Source organism: Perca flavescens, chromosome 7 (genome assembly GCF_004354835.1).
Source record: "Perca flavescens isolate YP-PL-M2 chromosome 7, PFLA_1.0, whole genome shotgun sequence".
In the NCBI taxonomy this organism is placed as follows: Eukaryota; Metazoa; Chordata; class Actinopteri; order Perciformes; family Percidae; genus Perca; species Perca flavescens.
In genome coordinates, this window is record NC_041337.1 from 7,586,127 (window position 1) to 7,605,019 (window position 18,893).

The window sequence follows — 18,893 nt, forward strand, 5'->3', positions numbered from 1 at the left end:
TGTCTGAAAAAGTCCTATTGGTATCGTGGACATGAATACCTATAACCAGTTGACCTATGATGAACAGACCTTAAGGGTATCATTCTTTTAAAATGTGTCAAGGGTTCTATAATCATGTTTTTATAGTCTTGTCACAGAACAATTAAATGATAAAAATAGTAACATTACCACATTGGAAATTCAATTGCTCTTGTGCTATGGAAGTGAAAATGCCCAACAAAGTAGTCCAGTGAGAGAGGATTCTTCTTTATGGGACATATAGTTTCCCTTGGACTGCAGTCAGTAGTGTTGCTGTTGTAGACCGCACATACCAAAACTGACAACTTACTCCAGCAATATCAATGTTTACTAAACTGCAATATCACAGACTGTATTTTATTGATATAGCACTTTTCTAGTCTTAATGACTTTACATTGCCCGTACCTTACATAGTACGGGCACCATTCAAACACAATCATAGATAGATAGATATACTTCATTGGTCCCAAAGGGGAAATTCAAGGTCCCAGTAGCTTAAATACATCACACACAACATACACATACATCATAAACAGGATGATAAAATAACAAAAAATAAATAAATCCACATGAATAATATGGACAATAAAAGAAAAGATACTAAATAAAAAAAATCCACATAAATGTCCTAAGGGATGTATAAGCATGAGACGCTTGCAGTGACAGGGCAGGTAAGGTGCTCTGTGAGAGTGTGTCACGGTGGTAGTGCAAATAAGTCCAATAGTGCAAGGAATGCAGACATAGTAATATAAAAACTATATAGCAGTGCAAGGATAAAGTAAAAAAAAAAAAAAAAAAAAAAGACCGCATTAAATATGGGCATTATATGGGAATAAGCCCCTATCATTATTTCCTATGTGAAATACAGTGAATTCAACCGTTCAGGCTGTTCACTTATATTTAGCTTTTTTTTATTTTGCTGCTACGTTTTTTTTTCTGATATTGCACTGCCCTCTATCTATCTATATCTATCTATCTACCATTTGGGTTGTTTTGGTGACCCCTGCTGGTCATTAATGGAATTACACCAACGTTAATACCCAGTGTGACGTATGTTCCTGTGACGCGCAGAAATTTTAAACTATCGTCCTTGTCAGTGATGGCGGCTTCGTTAAGTTCTCTCCCTGTAAGCTGTAATAACAAATGGTACTACACACGGCAACAGATCGACAACAGCCCATCTCGGCGAGCTGGACTTGATCCTGACAAGGAACTGTCCTACAGACAACAGGCAGCGAACCTGCTCCAGGACATGGGACAGCGGCTCAATGTGTATCTTTTGTCGGGGGACGACTTGCGGCTCACCTAGCAACATTAGCTAGCTTGTTAGCTAGGTAGCGAAGTTTAGCTTCTCGTGAAACCGGTTAGGCGGAAAGCATGGCTAGTGGTTGCTGTTGTGTTTAGTTCGAAGGCTTTATACGTGTTTATATGTTTTATATTTGTTTCAGACGGTGGTTTGTGATTTTACCACGGTAACGTTAACGTGCCAGCGTTATCTGAGAGCGGCGTAGTAGGCTAAACCGGGGCCACGAAGGCCTGTGTGTTCGGCGGGCCTTCACGACGTTAGCATTAGCTCTCTTGCCTCTTACTGTTAATGTTAGTGAAGAAAGGTGTAGCTGCAGTGGCGCAACGATCTTAAAAAACATTGCGTTATTCGTGTGTTTACATGTTTTATCTTTAGACTCTACCCTTTTATATGTACGAAAATTGCTTCCGGCTAACATCTTGACTGACGTGCGAAGCTAGCCGGGGTTTCAGTTGCCCTGCCACTGATGTGATATTGAGTTTAATAACTCATTAATTATTGCTACTTTGTGTTATTTGACATGTAGACCAAATGGCCCCAGTTATATGCGCGATATACAGTCAATGAATGTGTTGTGATCTGTTAGTACTGTTTGCTACATTGTCCTTAAATGCCATGTATCAGGTCCCAACTTACAATTAATACAGCCATTGTGTACATGCATCGATTCTACATGGTCCAGTCATTCACTCGATTTCACAGAAATGTAAGTATTGTTTGGCACCTGAAGTCCCAGCTACAACGGTCTTGTTAACTTGTGTGAATCAACTAATGGACTTATTTTGGTTTACCCTCGCCAGGTTATATCTCCCGCCGCACTCTTCCTCGCCGCAAAGGTCGAGGAGCAGCCCCGGAAGCTGGAACATGTTATCAAGGTGGCCCATGCATGCCTCGATCCTCAGGATCCTCCACCAGATGTACGCAGTGATGTAAGTGTTGGCCTCTAGTTAGAATCGCCTGCAATTGGGCTCTGTCTCCTCCTGAGCTTACCTTATGGGGGTAGTGATTCAATCTCCACAATACTACGGCTTAATCAGAACCAGATTTATTGCCAAACATGTTTGCAAGGAATTTCCCTTGGCGTATAAGGTGCATACAGTAAACAATAAACATGTTCATGTATTTATTTATATAAGCACTTTTGACTTTAAATCAAGAGAGGGCTGTGTTTTTAAGCTACTGCATTTTATGTTGCTTGAATTTGTGATGCTCACATCACAATTTTGTTTTCCTTAGATGGCAGCTTTGATGCTGATGCTTATGTATGAAATGTATTTTGGCGATAAGTTAACAGTTCTTGTTCTTTAGTCTTGCTTGTCAAATTGCATTTGAACTGGGTACAACTGTTTGAGGAGGTCTTTTGTTTTGAGTTACCTGAGGTAAAGGGTGGGCGGTCTGACTGATTTTTAGATCATGATCGGTCTTAAATGCGCCCGCAATTTACTTTTCAGGCGATGCGTGGAGATTGCGGTATTAAATGCCCTCCTACTTCTGTTTCCAAACTTCACACAACCTCATTGACTAAGATCTGCGCTATGTAGTATTGCTATTAGTTCACCTGTCCGGGAGGCTCTGACACATTCTCCGCACTCTGTGTCCGCGGGCAGCTGTGGGCTTGTACCGGTTAATGTTCTGTGCATTGTCGGACACATGCAGCCACAGGTCCTAAAACCGCTTGCGAGGCTGACAAGTACACAGCAGCCCGTGGCGTTTATGTCCGAGCCTTTCTCTACCTGCATGTTGTCAACTGTGTGGTTTGGAATGAACGTGAGACAACAGGACAGAGTAACACGGTGGATATTGCTCATATAATTTTTTTTTTTTACGACGTAGTTAAGGCGGCAGCCGTGTGTCGCTTAGGCGGCCGCCTTAACTGCGAAGTGCTGCGGGAAACCCTGAAATGGCTATGCTGATTGGACAAATTACTTCACGTGGCTCTTTCTTGGTTGAAGCAATGTCGACAACGCAATATGAGTTATAGCTAGCGGAATGGCGGATGAGGAAATTATCCCTAAAAGAATATTTCACTCCGAGTGGCAGAGCCTTGCGAGACAAAATCAAAACTGTTATCATTGACAAAAAAAACCAACATGTTTTTCACTAAGTATTGTTTTGTGTTTACATTTTGCTACTTTTTCTATTTGAGTTATGAGTTCTTGGAAAGTGTTTTTGTGGTTGTTATCTTCTGGCTTCTGTTTCCAACACAGGTTTAAATCACCATTTTGAAAATTTTGCAGCATCTTCTCTTTTGTGATTACTAATTCTTTTTTTTTTTTTATAACCTGTGTAGGGCTGTGCTCGATTGAAGAAATTCTTAGTCGACTAACACTTATTCAATTGTATCGACTAATCGATTAGTTGATTTAATCGACAGATCTGTAAATCTGAGTTTCTCCGCAAAGAGTCATGCAAAAGCACCACTTTAGTTCTTGTGTTTACCAGAGATGTGCCCGTACGTTTCTTGGAAATAAGTCATTCAGCATGAAAAAAGCATAAAACATGACTAATCGACTGAAGAAATCTAAGTTGACTAAGACCAAAACGACAGATTAGTCGACTAATCGACGAAGAGGGAGCAGCCCTAAACCTGTGTAGTATCTTCAATGCAATATTGTGATTTAATGGTGCAAATGGAGACCATATACATACATAGGTTATTTCAAGTCTGCCTACAGTCTACAAGGCATTTTAAATTTGAGATAAAATGTCGCAATTTAGATCATGGATCGTGATTGCGAATTAAGTAGACAGTAATATTGTGTGTATATTGTAATTTTTTTGGCCAGATCGCCTACCCCTACCACAGGTGTCATTCCTTCTTGATACATTGTTCAAGAGAGCAAAAGACAAACATGCTTCCCACTGTCTGTGTATGTTCCGAGTCACTCCTGGTAATGTGATAATTTTTTTTTTTAGCTGCTGTAAAACCAAAAAGCATCTGTACTCACTGTGTAGCTTGTAATCGTCTCAATACTTAATCTGTGAGGCGTCTTCAGCTCTACGTGAAAGGTAGGGTTAATGTGTTTGACAAACGGATAGAGGCCTCCAAGTGAGTAATGTGCCTGTCCTCTCAACTTCAGGCCTACCTGCAACAAGCCCAAGACCTGGTCATTCTTGAGAGCATAATACTCCAGACCTTGGGTAAGTTGGGAAGGAAGAACTGGGTCCCTTTTTGATTTTCCCTCCAGAAACACATGTGATCATAAAAATTGTGCTAACCTGTTTTACTTTTGTCCACAGAAAGCCCATATGCGGTTAGCAGCGCAGGAAAGAGACGCTCGCGCTTCACATTAGCAGCGCTTACCCACTGTTGCATTGCAGCGTTTTCCGCTTTTGTCTCTATTATGTCCATAACTTTTTACATTTCCCTCTTTGTTTCTTGTCTACATAAGTTTAAGCCACGCGTTTTGAGGGACCATGTGATGAATTGCTTCATCACAAATGATGGCTTTTAGCATGTTCGCTACAGCCGGGCTTAATCCGCTCCCGAGTTTTCAACCTTGTAGACGGTTGAAGAAGATAACAGTGGCTTTATTTGAAAACGCCAAATTGTGTTTACTTTTTAAACAAGATTCGGCGTCATGTAACACACCAAACGTTTGGGGGGGGGAGGGGAAAAAAGTGTAACGGCATGCCTTTTTTAAAATGTTTTTCACATTCATCTTTTGTTTTCACATCGTCCAGGATGTTATTGGAAGACCCCATGCAAAGTGCTATTCCACGTATATTCTCTGCAACACTTAGTCTGGTGTATAACCGTATACGTTTTCTGGCTTTCAGGGACTTGATTGAAATCTGTTTGGTGCATATGTTAGTCTGACTATTCCGTTTCATTTATCAGGACTTGTTTCTTTTTTGTCCCTTTTTTTGATTACAGCTTTTGAAATCACCATTGACCATCCTCATACTCATGTTGTCAAGTGCACTCAGCTCGTCAGAGGTGAGCACCAGCTCTTCAATTTAGCTACATTCCGTTTTGTATATTTCAGCATCGTACGAAGTGTGCGTGTTCAGCGGCTAACTCGCAGGTTTTAAGTGTGTTTTTTTTGTTCTATTGTTGTTCCAGCGAGTAAGGATCTTGCTCAAACGTCATACTTTATGGCCACTAACAGGTATATTCACAGTTCACTGTTAAACATAAGTTTCTGTAATTTGATGTGGACAGTAAAATAGTGCAGCATGTTTTCATATGATATCTAACTCAATATGTCTGCTCTCTTTCCTCTCCCCCTCCTGTTTCTGTTTTTTTTGTATTGCCTTATGGGATGTATCCTGCCACGTAGTCTGCACTTGACCACGTTCTGCCTGCAGTACAGTCCGCCGGTTGTGGCCTGCGTGTGCATCCACCTCGCCTGCAAATGGTCCAACTGGGAGATCCCCGTGTCCACAGACGGCAAACACTGGTGGGAGTATGTCGATCCCACAGTTACCCTCGAGCTGCTGGATGGTACGTGCCGTGAACAACCTCGTAGTTGAGTTTGTTTCAAGTATAGGTAGAAGGAAAAAAAAGAACCTACAAAGGCATATATCCGTTTACTTAATCTGAAGCATTTTAACTTTCTCCTGCTGATCTTGTCTTCACTTCTTTTTATAACTTCTTTCAGAGCTCACACACGAGTTCCTGCAGATTCTGGAGAAAACACCCAGTCGGTTGAAACGGATTCGCAACTGGAAGGTACAGATATCTTTTTTTTTTTTTTTTTGGTTGTCTATTGCTTCTTTGTAACTTACGGAGTAGGGCCAAGACATCCTGCATTGTGTGGCCATTTTTTGGTAACTGACTTTGCTGTGATTGTCTGTTTTCTGGGCTGCCAGGCTGGAGGTCAGACCCCAAAAGCCAAGCCAAAAGTGCAGGAGGAGGGGGACCAGAGGGACACCATGATGAGCATGATCTCCATGGCCTCGTCGGAGAGCACCGTGGCAGGCTTGATGAGCCTCTCGGCTCCGCCTTCCTCCTCCTCCTCGTCCGTCGGCGACAAGGACCGGGGGGAGTCTGGCAGCGCCGCGACTTGGAGTGGCAAAGGCCAGGCCGGAACCGAGCAGCAGCCCAACGACGTTCACGTGCCAGCTAAGGTGTCGCTGAGCGAGTACCGGGCCAAGAACGCCGACGTCCTGGCCGCCCAGAAGAGGAAGCTCGAGAACATGGAGGCCAGCGTGAAGAGGGACTACGCCAACGCCGCCCAGGCTCTCATTGGTCAGCAGCATCAGAGGAAGGAGAAGCAGCCGCATCACCACCAGCAGTCCAGCTCCTCCTCCTCTGACAACCCGTCGCCCATCATTCTGAAAATCCCCCTGGAGAAGGAGAGGCACGAGAGGACCTCTCTCAAAATGCGCTTACCCGTAGCGGCGGGAGGCGGCGGCGGCGGCCATAGTGGCATCGCCCGAGGTCAAGAGCAGGACATCAAAGTCCGAATACGAGTGCCTGAGAAGCAAAGAGGGAGTTCGGGAGAGGAGGGCAAGAGCAGGGACAAGCACAGGGAGCGGTCTAACCACCACCATCACCACCACCACCACCACCACTCCTCCTCCACGGGTGCCTCGCTCTCCTCTTCGCACAAACATTCGTCTGGCTCCAGTGGGGCCGTCGGAGGCAGCAAAAAAGTCCCCAGCGACTCTTCTAGAACGAGCTCTTCGTCGTCGTCCGCGTCGCGCAAGCGGACGCACTCCCAAGAGCCCACGGCAGGCCCCCACCCTGCCTCTAAAGCCAGCAAGTCCTCCAGGAACCCCTACCAGCTGCCGTCCCTTTCTTCCTCCTCTGGGCAAACTCTGGGCCACGGCCCTGACATTCTCCCCGCCCTGGGCCTCCCCCACCACCCGGGGATCTATCCGCACTCCAAGGGCGACAAGACGGACACTAACGGGCACGGGGCGGCCGGCGGCGCCCAGTCAAACGAGTACCAGGACACGTTTGAAATGCTGAACTCGCTTCTGAGCGCGCAGGGGGTCCAGCCGTCCCAGCCGTCCATGTTTGACTACAGGTCCCAGTACGGGGAGTACCGCTACAGCGGCGGCTCCAGAGGGAGCAACCCCAGGCCCCCGCCCCTCCCTTCAGAACCACCTCCCCCACTGCCGCCGTTACCCAAATAGGATCGTCATCAGGAGACACAATACACACATTGTACTTGACATCCCGGACATTCATCTTGTTACATAAAGTATTGTATAATGTTTTTTTTTTTTAAACTAGCCCAACTATTTTTTTACAGGCTTCAGTGTGACAGCAATGAAATGTACTGGTGAGATAAATGAGTTTGCAACCTTTTTTCTTTTTTTTTCTTTTCTTTTTTTACATTTGGGGCAATAATGAGAGGCTTTAAAAGCTTGTGAAATATGGGGGGAGGTGGGGGGGAATACAGGAAAGTGTAGATAATATCTTTTGCTCTTCTGTTTTACTCAAATGAAATGTGATGATGGGACCTGGTAATTTTAACATCGCTGTCTTGAAATCATGTGGAAACTAAAAGATTTCCATCACATACCTTTTTAGGTCTTCTTACGATTTGTTTTTTTTATAATGTTTTTATAGTATGTTATTTATTAATGAATGCTTTTAAAAAATGAAAAAACATAGTCCCTTTTTGTACCTTTTTTTTTTTTTTTTTTTTTTTTTTTTAAGGTTTTTGGCAGAGGGATATTTCTTCATCAAGACTGTACAGGCTAGTTTGAGAGTGCATGTCTCTAAAGCCATCTTTTCAATATTTTTGTCAAATTTTTCTTTTGAAATATTTTCCTTTTTTAAAAAAAAAAAAAAATACTTTTAAAACAGCCATAACCTAAAAGAATAAATAGGTGAGTGAGCCCAGCCCTGGTATTTATCAAATGTATTTCCTTCATTATTTGATGAACTTGTACAAAGACTGTAAAATGTTTTAAAACAAACATGAACTATTTTTTACATTTTGTTATGAAAAATTTCAACAAAAAAAGAAGTTGTAAATTAAGTAAGCTTGTACTTTTTTTTTTTTTTTTTTTTTTTTTTTTTTTTCATTTTGAGTGTTGCAGTCATTGTTTTAAATGGTTGTAAAATATTCATATTCAGTTCTCAAATGATTACACTAAGGATGTACATCTATTCAAAGAGTTCAAACATATCTACATCGTCAAAATGAAGGAATTAACAACAACAAAAAATCCCTCTAGAGAAGAAATGTGCGTTTTTAATGTCATGTAATTTGTCACTTGTTCATCAGTTTCCTCTGGAGGGCAAGTCTTTTTATGGCTTAAACGCAAAGAAAAGAAGTAGGCAGAATATATGGATGGACAACATTTGCCGCGTTGGCATCGGCAGCGCCCTAAAACTGCCAGGGGGGTGAGACCACTTTGTGGCGACCATATTGAGCACAATCTACAATAAAAAAAAAAAAAAAAAAGTATTCACAATACACTATATCAAAGTCTGATCAAATGCCATCTTTCTGTCTTCAACGATCGTCTTTCGTTTCCGCATTTCCCTTTTTGGGGATGTTTGAAAAATGTGTAAGCCCCCGGTGTACGTCTGTCAACTCATGCTGGTCTGATTTTAATCATGTAAAATCTGTCTTTTGACTTCATACCTTTCGAACAATAACAGTGGCTTATTCAGCTTCCGGTTGTTTATAGTCCACCCACGCGCCATGATTCATCAGAAATGTTTGCATGTGTTTAGTTGTGGAAATCATACAGGCAGGCAGGTTGTCAGCATACATCCACTAAAGAGTCCCGAGTATAATGTATAAAACTCTCTTAATTGACTTAAATGAATGATTAATTTGTGTTAAATATAGCGGAAGGGGTGCCACTTGGCGAGAAAGATTGGGTATCATTTGTACATTTAATTCCTACTAAGCTCACGTGGTTTTGATTGTATAGTATTACTGCTGTGTTTGATCGGTTTGTGATCCCCAAAAACTTGTTTGTTTTAGGCAGTTCACAGTAATGCGGTACAACAAATCATTGTTGTGAAATATTTTTTGTTCCCTCGATTCTATGGAAGGTGAGCTGGGAGGAGCGCACGCTCTTTGCTCAGGCGGCAGAGGTTCTATTGGTTATTCAACTTTTGGTTGTTAACAAGGAAACAGTAAATGCACTGAATATTTATCTCAGTAGGTTTGCCTACAATGCAAATGACAAAGTGTTACATGTCTAATGGTTAGACTATTAAAATAGATATTTCCATTTTTGAAAATGATCTTATTGGAGATGCACACATCTTCCAATTTAAGTATTAACTTTATGCTGCGAGGAAAGTCATAAATAAATAAAAAAAGGACAAGCATTTCAAAAATAAATCACGTCAGAATAATGGAAGACACTCATGCAACCTAACAATGCAAAATTACATAGCTACAATAAGTTTCATGTTTGTTTTTTTCACATCTTGGTGTTTTTAGTGACACTCAGGTCTGGAAATGAAATGTTTTGGGATTTTATTTGTTTTTAGTTAAAACATATGTGAACACTGTTCTTTTTGATATAATGTGGTTGCTTTATTCTCAATTAAAGTCAATAAATATTTTAAGAAAACGCTTGCATTAGATTTTTTATTTTATTTAAAAAAAATGTTTTTACATAGGGACGTTTATAGAATTTCACTGCTGCAGTGTTGAGGGTGGAAAGATGTCTACTGTTGAGGCCAGTTTGATTGGCAGCTAGTGGGCCAATGAAATGCCTAGAGATTTTGGCCAATCAGAACTCTAAGTGGGCGGGCTCAGCTTGTTTCTGCAGTGGTTAATGCAAGAAGAGAAAACCGACGTAGTGTGTTTCGGAAGCTAAACCCAGTTGGATCGCCGTGAGGAAGGTAAGCAGTTATAAACCAGAACTGCGTTTGTGTTCGTCTTCGGGCGCCGAGGCATTTCGATGATATCAAAAAGACGACCATCTGTTGCCGTTGGTCAGCGAAACTCGGTCTTCGCCGCAATTTAAAAAAAGTAGCGATTAGCTAGTGTTAGCAACTGCTAGACAAAGATGGCGACGCCATAACTGAAAGAGTGACGCAGTAAAGAGAGGCGGGCTAAAGCTCCGTGTGGCGGCTGGGTTAGATCGGTTAAAGACAGAATGTAACGTTTTTTATGCTGGATTTTAAATAAACATTTTATTCTTTACGTTAGTACTTAAGTTTTACTTGTTTGGTGTTTATGATAGTTTTAAATGTTAAGGATGTGTATTTACTTGTAATAAAGTTACTCTGTGTCGTATCTGAGAAGCCACCTGACCTGCCTCTGCCGCGTTGTAACTCGCCGTCTCCAGTCATTTCAATTAAGAGAAGGCGGCAGAGGGGACGCGGTATTGATCACGGTGTATGAAGCGGTTGCCGCCTACGTAGTTAACTGTGTTAAACTTCTGGGGGTAACCGCCGGGCGGCAGGAACCGCTTTTAAAAACGCATTTTGTTGGTAAACACTTTTGCATGTAGGCAGTGTCCGGGTGGTTTCCGCCCAGCGATGTGAAACCAGATTTAATATGAAAAACGACGAGAGACTTGCGAGTGCGATTACTGATACTGGCAGTGAATGGCAAGCGAGCGGCACTGCAGTGGCAAGCCTTAGGCAGGTGTCGGGACAGTGGCAAGCGAGCGGCACTTTGTTCGGCACCCGTCCAAAAGCAGCCGATCTGAGTTAGTCTGGGGAAAACCCTGACAAACTTCGGGCAAATTTGAGATTATGCTCTGTCACTCTCCGTTACAACTGAGAAGGGTCTGGGTGTCAACCAGGCTAGAGCTGACTGGCACAACCGTGGCAATCGGCGGCAGTTGAGAGAAGCTGCCTCGATTCGCCATACTGTACGTACACACCGCCGCCGACTTGAGCTGCAAAGAAGCTCTGGACGCCCTGTCGAGGACGCTTGTCAAAAAGTCCGAGGAAGCTGTTTGACGCTTTGGCCGCTCTGACGTGGGAGCATTCTTCGATCATGTGCAACACACGATTGAAGAAAAAGCACAAGCAGCCACTGCACGGCCAATACACTGACACTAGAAACCTTTTATAAATTACATATATAAGGACATCATTTGTATTGTTTGTTGGTCACAGCGGTGTCTGTTAGCAGTTAGCCGCTGAACCGCAGCAGAATGCAGGCAGAGCGAGCAGCCGCCAGCTGTTGACCCGTGCAGGACTTCACTGTGAGCGGACTGTTTAGAGACCATGTGACGGCACGTTAACTGGTCCCTATACGCAAACAACGTTACATCATAAATGATAGGGGAACCCAGCAACGGCGATTATGAGATTTCCCTCCATTTTCATGGAACTAATGTCTTGGTAGGAACAAAAGTTTACATCGTATGTTTCTCCAGAATCAGCCAGCGAGAAGGATGTCTATAGTCCGATTGATTGCTGCCGTTTGCCGCTGAACCGCGTCATAGCTCATTACCATAAAGTTGACCAAAGTTCAACTTTCTGATTGACGCTCAAAACGCCCAAAACGCGACGCCGACAGTTTTGACGCTCCTTGCAGCTGAGAGAAGCCAGCTTCCATTGAAAATTAATGACTTCCGGTATCTTTAGACGCCCGGCGGTGGTGTGTACGTACAGATAAACTATGGGTGGGGCCAGACTTTCAGGGTAAACCCCCATGGAGAAGTGTGCATGGTTTGTTGTCACAACAGGTCAGCTGTAGGTTTAATGAGTTTTGTTGCGCTCTCCTTTTTTTTTTTTTTAATTTTAATTTTTTATTTAATTACTTCCGCCTAGGAGGTTAAACTGACTGGCTGACTAATTATTTTGCAGTTGGGTTAAGGCAACACATCTATCTACGTGGTTAGGTTGAAACTGAGTGCAAATAGCATTGTTGACTACATTGAGGCTTTTTCACAGAAGATATTTTGACTTTCACACTAGGAAAAGCACAGGTGTAAATAATGAAATTGAATGATGGCTGGATTCCATTCAGCAGCTTTGATTTCAGGGTTAAGGTCACATGCATGCTCGCTCACTCACTGTCGCTCTCATAGACCCTTTTTCACAGGCAGACATGTTGACATGTTGTAGTAGGAAAAGCACAGGTGTATCCCAAACTATTAATGATGGCTGCATTCCACTTAGGAGAGGTCCTGGTATTGTGCATGCTGACTCACTGAAATAGCTTACTGGGACACTTTGTGGAATTGAGCCATTGTTAAAGGAACATGCCGACTTATTTGGACTTTAGCTTATTCACTGTAACCCCCAGAGTTAGACAAGTCGATACATACCCTTCAATAGGAACATGTTGGCGTTATTTTGTCACTTATTCGGAGCAGTAGGCTAGTTGGAACCAGTTACCTGCAGGATCTGTGCTAGGCTTAGCTAATGCTGGAGGCGTCACACGGCTTTACAGCACGCATGGAGATGAGAAGGGTATGTATCAACCTGTCTAACTGTGGGAGTTACAGTGAATAAGCTAAAGTCCCAATAAGTTAGCATGTTCCTCTTTAAGGTTATCAATTTTAGCTGTGCTTTTCCTACTATGACAAGTCAAAATGTCTGCTGTGAGAGAAGCCTATGGCATCTACCTTAATCAAACTCTTACTGACTCATGATATCTATGCAGCAGCAGAGTGACACCCCGCAGCACCTAGTGGCGCTCCTAAAAGATGATTTTAATTTACTGTCATACAGACTATGCCTTTCATCTCTGGTAGTTAGTGCAGCTCTAACTTTCATATTTCAGGTCTCGATTAGTCTTTTTGTCTATAAAATGACAATATGTCTGGGGATATTGTCAGTCTTTTTGTCCAACCGACAATACAACACCTGAATAACTGAAATATTCAGTTTACTGTCAATTGCTATTTTTTTCTTAAAATTAAACCAATGATTAACCCACTACCAAAATAGATAACTGGATTATTAGTCTGTCAATCGATTTTTAATCAATTAACAACTAACTATTTTGCAGACTTGCGATGAACAGGATACGAATCCACGTTTTGCCTTCAAGTCGGAACCGGGTGACCCAGACACCTCGTCCCCAGGAGCCCCTGGCCTGCTCCTTTACCCAGCGACCATGCTCTCAGCCTCGCCTGGACGGCCTGGAGTACTGCATCAAACACATTTTGGAAGATAAGAATGCTCCATACAAGCAGTGCAGTTACGTCTCTGCCAAGAATGGGAAACGCTGCCCCAATGCTGCACCAAAAGTCGAAAGAAAAGATGGGTGGGTGGAAAGTCCCAATTGAATAAGCTTTTTAACAAGTTATAAACAAGTTAGACCTCCGCTTTATCATTAACTGTAAGTCTTCGTATGGAAGACAGGAAAAACTGGACCCCTAATAACGTATCCAAGCACCTTTCTGACAACGCTTCTCCAATGACTCTTGTTTGTTCTTTAGAGTGACGTTCTGTGCAGAGCATGCTCGCAGGAACGCCATGGCCCTCCGTGCTCAGATGAGAAAGGCATCTTCTGGTCCGTCCCCAGAGTCACTGTTGTCTCAGCTAAGTGGATACAACCGCGCAGAGATGCACAGCATTGACGGAGGACGCTCTGAAGCTAGCCGGATTCTAGGTAAATGGTCTTGTTTGGACCGAGAGATGCTTTGTCAACTGCGGCTACAAGTCTATCGCCAGTGCATTGACTTTCCGCCTGTATTATGGTGTGTCATTTCTCTTGCAGTTTATGTTAATATTTGTGTGATTTATAACTTTTTAAACTACACCTTCTCTGGACAGATGAGGACAGTCTGAGTGAGGAGGAGCAGGGCCCCTTGGTACTAGACCAGACATGGAGAGGAGACCCTGACAGTGAGGCAGACAGTGTTGACAGTGATCACGAGGATCCTCTGAAGTAAGCTGAATTGTGTCCATATTGCAATTTTTTTTAATCTAAACAAGCATTGTCATGTTATTGGATTTAGACTCATGGACATTAATGTACTCCCTTAACAAAAGCTGTGACTGAATTCATTGTACAAACTAATTCTGATCAGGTTTTCAGTATGTAGTGTGTTAACACTGGAAAGGTGACAAAATGTATGGTCAAAAGTCAGCATACAAACTAAAAAAAAAGAGGGATTAATAGTCTCAGAAAAAACAGCAAAAATAACTGCAGAAAGATGTTGGAAAACAAAAGTATGAAATCTTTGAAGAAAATGTTTTTTCTCTGAGGTTTAGTCAGCAGTGGCTTTCTAAAATTACAATTTTATTGAAAGGCACACATACTAATTCCTGTTTGAATAAAACTATGTATGTTTTCTTGTATACTAATTGCAAAAACAATATACTGCATATAGCACATCCTGTATATAATTTGTATATTGTAAAATGTCTTAATCTGGCCTCAATCCAAGATTGTGTAGTCACATGGGATGGAGCTAGTTTGAAGAGTAGAGCTGTGACATGATCCTTTTCCTTGTAACTTTACAGTGACATATTTTCTTTTTGTAAATCGCAGGCATGCAGGGGTGTACACGGCAGAGGAGGTGGCACTCATCACTCGAGAGAAACTCATCAGGCTCCAATCCCTCTACATTGACCAGTTCAAACGCCTGCAGCACCTGCTTAAGGAGAAGAAGCGCCGATACCTGCACAACCGCAAAGTGGAGCACGAAACTCTAGGTAAATGTACAACTGATGGGTTAGTAACGAGACTTGTTTTGCGTTGTCTGTGTACCTGTTGGAAATCATTCCACGCCCTCTCATGTTTATGCCCTCACGGCCCTGAGCGTTATCTGTATTTGTTTATGATGCTCTCAGGGAGCAGTCTGCTGACAGGGCCTGAAGGTCTGTCCATGAAGGAGAGGGAGAACCTGAAGAAGCTCAAAGCTCTGCGCCGATACCGTCGTCGGTACGGTGTGGAAGCCCTGCTGCACCGGCAGCTTAGGGAGAGGAGGCAGGCTGTGACAGACGGAGCTCCTCAGGTGGGACCCCCATCACAGTAGAAAGTAGTAAAACTATTAAGCGTTTGAGACTTATAGCTAATGTTGTTAATTAACTAATGTTAAAGGGTCCGTTCACTAAACCACATAGAACACTCCCTTTCTCCTAGTGGTATGTAGCCATGAAAATGGTTTCTAGTTCAGGTTTCAAGAAATCAACGTCGGAAACCTCTGTGGCCATCCCAGTGTACGTTTTTGTGAAGGGAATTATGTTTGTGCTTTTAAACTGTAGGGCAGTTTGTCTTTCCAGAAACAATTTTCCAAGTTCTTTGGATGATCCAAATACATTGCTTTGAGCTGTTTTCACTGGAACAACAATACAATAATACAGTAGTCTCTATGAAAACTGTGACAGCACAGGGGTCAGCAGTTTGGTTCAATCATGGGCCAGTTTTTCTTTTAAGCCTTGTTTATTTACAGGCGTGGTGGAAACACAGGCTTACATGTTATGTTGTGTTTTATCTTTTCTTAAATAACCATATTTAAGAATAAATTGACTTATAGAACTGTTTTAGGATGGTATCCAGTAGCATACTATCATTTTCCTAAGGGGCTAACATAGTTGGAGAATATACTAAATATTCTCAATTTCTTGTGTTGCACTACCAGACTAGAGATGAAAAATAATTTTAAAGTTTTGGTGTAAACTATAAAAGGGAAAAGTTCAGCTCTGCCAGGGGCCGTTTGGCCCCCAAACTTGCCGTTTGTCTAACGCTGCCCTCCTGTATTAACCATATTTGCTAAGACTCGGTGGAGAGAAATGATGCTGTAGACTTCTAATGTATTTGTCCAAAATCTGTGGGACCTACAAACGATGCTATTCACTTCCACTGTATTGCGGTGAAGGCATGCATTTCTGAAGCCGATATCTCCAAACCTATCTGCATGGCTAGATACCGCTGAAAGGGAGATTTTTCATATGTGGCCAGACATTTTTATGCTTTAAATGTAGCAGGGCAATAGTGTCCTCAATTATGTTGATTACTACTGTGAATTGGGCAGATAATACATACTTTTGGATTTGAGATTATGCTCAACATATTTGAGTGCAGCAGAATGGAATTTCAATTCACTTTTATAGGCTTTTTCCTCTCGACAAGTTTGTGGCATCAAAGGAATGATTAATGTTTTTAAGGATGATTATAGTTCTAGAGGAAATACTGTTTAGGTTCTATTTGGACCTTAGCTAACACTTCCTTCCTCTGTTGCAGCCACACACAAGAACGGTGCATGAGAAGTGCATCTCCTTTGTGGAGGGAACTCGATGTACCAACCCCTGCATGCCTATGACCAGGCACTGTGTCTCACGTATCCTCACTTATGTTTTTATTTTTTTTAGCATGTTTAACCACAGTTGTGTGGAACGTTTACATATAAGGAACCCCAGATGTATTTTCCTAATATTAATTGAATGAAGATATTTACATTTAAACAGGTCTTTAAATGAACAAACTGAGGTTTTCTGCTCATTTAGCAATCTTGACCTCGGCCCTGATCAAGACCAGCAGCTTGCAGTAGCTGTTGGTTTCAAATGGTGCCTACATAAAACTCCTTCCTGTGGTCTGTTGATTTTTCCCAGAGTAACAAAGGGGCTAATCTTTTCAGCTGGAAGGAACAAAATATCTTCACACCCTGCCTACAGTTAAAACATCAAATCATTTGGATCAGCTGGATTTAAATTGTAGATTTATCTGTATCTGCTAACCGCAAAATAGTTTTATTGGAAGTGCATGACTTTGTGTTCCAATTGCCATTTTAGTTGGACGGTGATTTAAATGGTGTCTTGACACCAGTGTTTCATTGTGAGCAGTACAAACCCTGCCAAATATTAACGCTCAGGCTAAATTGCATAACTTCTAACTACAAAATCACTCGGGCATGTCAAGCCCACTGCAACTTCACCGTAAGTAGCCTTATGTTAAGAAATGATTACAACAAGATTATTTTCACAGGAATAATTGTAGTACTTGCAGTAATACTAATTACACTAACTTTTGAGGCTAAAGTTTGTCATTTATCGCAATGTCCACAGGTCAGACTTGGGTTTTTGGTTTTACTTTTTAAGATGGGAGCAGTTTTCTTTATCAGTTTATTCTGTTGTGGTCATTTCTCTGTTTGTGTAGACATTGTGTGTCATTGTCCTTGACAACCCCACACTCAGACATCTTCCAGGACGGCAATCAGGTGCTTTTCAAAATGTGTCCAGGCCTGAAAGATGTCCCATGTGAGCGCACCGTGCATATGGGTCAGTCGGACGATCCTCGCTGCCCGCTGCACCTCACCCTGCCTCCCCCCATGTACCAGCCTGAGCAGGAGCCTCCACCACAGGAGCAGATCACCACTGCAAGCAGGGACATGTATCTGAGTGCAGCAGAGCTTCAGCCCACAGAGAGCCTTCCACTAGAGTTCAGCGATGTATGTAGAAATGATGTTCCCCTACCGTGGTCCTCTGATGTATTTGCATTGTATTAAAAATGTAATGTTTCACACTTATCGTTTAGGATAGGACTGCTGCCGTTTTTAGGGTGAGACGGTTCACTCCACCCGTGTCTGGGGTGGGAGCTAGAAAGTTAACACAGGTCCCAAAGATGGTCCTATCTCCATCAAATAAGAATGCAATATATTTCGTAACGGAGTCTGATTCAACAAAAAAAAAAACTGATCTCTATCTGCTGTTACAGTGGATGTGATTTTTAGCATGCATTTGAAAGCTAAACTATTAAATTCATAATTCTTCAAATGATTGTAACTTGTCAAGAGTGATCTATCTGTATATTTATGCAACGTGCTTCAGTAATCGTGGTAACAGAAGACTGCAACGCTGATTATGTGGGACAACGGGCACAAAAAATGTCCATTGATTTGTCAGTCAATATGACTTTAGCCCTTTTTATTTTTTTTTTTTAAAAGAGTCCGAGTGAACGCCAACTGGCAGAACAATATAAAAGGCAAAAAATGTATCACTTTTGCTTGATCCGGACTAAATGAATCAAACTACAGGTTTAAAAGCACCCTCGAAATACTGCTATTGGCATGTTTTAGAAGAAGCAAATTACTTGTTTTTCAGTCTCTCTTAACAAGCCTCTGAGATTTAGTTGTGATGCGACTCCCAAGAAGTGTCCAGCTTGTAGATGATCAAAAGTTCATATTTATTACACAAATCTTTGCCGTTTGTCATTTGCCGTTTCAGTATTGTACGATAAACTCAGAATTGGGCATAAACCAAGGCTGGGGTTACAAGCTCTGTCAAAAACTGGATGCTTCTCCCACATACAGTTATGGCGGAAACAGCTGAAGCTGTTTGCATTACCACACCGACATTGATTATTCCGAAGCAAGGATGCTCCAAATGACACAAATATACATACAACTTTAAAAGTTTTATGTTAAGATTTAGATTTCATCCTGTTACACAGGACCTGGATGTGGAAGGGGACGGTATGCAGGGTCCTCCGTCCCCCCTACAGTTTGACACGGCCCTGGCCCTGGAGGACCAGACCATCCGAGCCATCGCTGAGGCCCCAATGGACATCCTGACTGGAGAAGACCCAGACCTGGATGCCTCGGAACACGAGCTCTCGGAAAGAGATGTGGATGCCATCATGCATGACCAGGTTAACTCTCAATCGGGGGCATCTCGAATATCTTGATTCTTATGAACGATGGCACCCATACACTGCGGTAACACTCCTTCAGTTTTGTTGTATGTAATGTATGGGTCTAATAAAATCTTGGTCACAA

The 18,893-nt window shown here is 42.4% G+C and overlaps 2 protein-coding genes and 1 non-coding gene across 5 annotated transcripts; all 3 read left to right on the forward strand.

Annotated features, from left to right (window-relative positions):
* The first annotated feature begins 1,095 nt into the window (after positions 1-1,095).
* Positions 1,096-7,893, forward strand: ccnt1 (cyclin T1). 2 transcript variants are annotated; one of them, XM_028582963.1, is made up of 9 exons: positions 1,096-1,291; positions 1,950-2,031; positions 2,126-2,254; positions 4,406-4,466; positions 5,203-5,265; positions 5,383-5,437; positions 5,609-5,772; positions 5,930-6,000; positions 6,141-7,893. In XM_028582963.1, the coding sequence occupies exons 1-9, from the start codon at positions 1,119-1,121 to the stop codon at positions 7,410-7,412; spliced, it is 2,070 nt and encodes a 689-aa protein (XP_028438764.1). In that variant the 5' UTR covers positions 1,096-1,118; the 3' UTR covers positions 7,413-7,893. The 2 variants fall into 2 exon arrangements, with proteins under 2 accessions (XP_028438764.1, XP_028438765.1); XM_028582964.1 differs by having other exon boundaries at positions 5,392-5,437.
* A 2,119-nt stretch (positions 7,894-10,012) lies between these two features.
* kansl2 (KAT8 regulatory NSL complex subunit 2) lies at positions 10,013-18,893 on the forward strand. 2 transcript variants are annotated; one of them, XM_028583034.1, is made up of 9 exons: positions 10,013-10,101; positions 13,178-13,435; positions 13,611-13,783; positions 13,948-14,062; positions 14,669-14,832; positions 14,971-15,134; positions 16,364-16,460; positions 17,314-17,567; positions 18,569-18,893. In XM_028583034.1, the coding sequence occupies exons 2-9, from the start codon at positions 13,185-13,187 to the stop codon at positions 18,800-18,802; spliced, it is 1,452 nt and encodes a 483-aa protein (XP_028438835.1). In that variant the 5' UTR covers positions 10,013-10,101; positions 13,178-13,184; the 3' UTR covers positions 18,803-18,893. The 2 variants fall into 2 exon arrangements, with proteins under 2 accessions (XP_028438835.1, XP_028438836.1); XM_028583035.1 differs by having other exon boundaries at positions 18,550-18,717.
* Positions 16,638-16,772, forward strand: LOC114559481 (small nucleolar RNA SNORA2/SNORA34 family). Its single transcript, XR_003693106.1, has one exon. It is a non-coding gene; the product is annotated as a small nucleolar RNA SNORA2/SNORA34 family (small nucleolar RNA).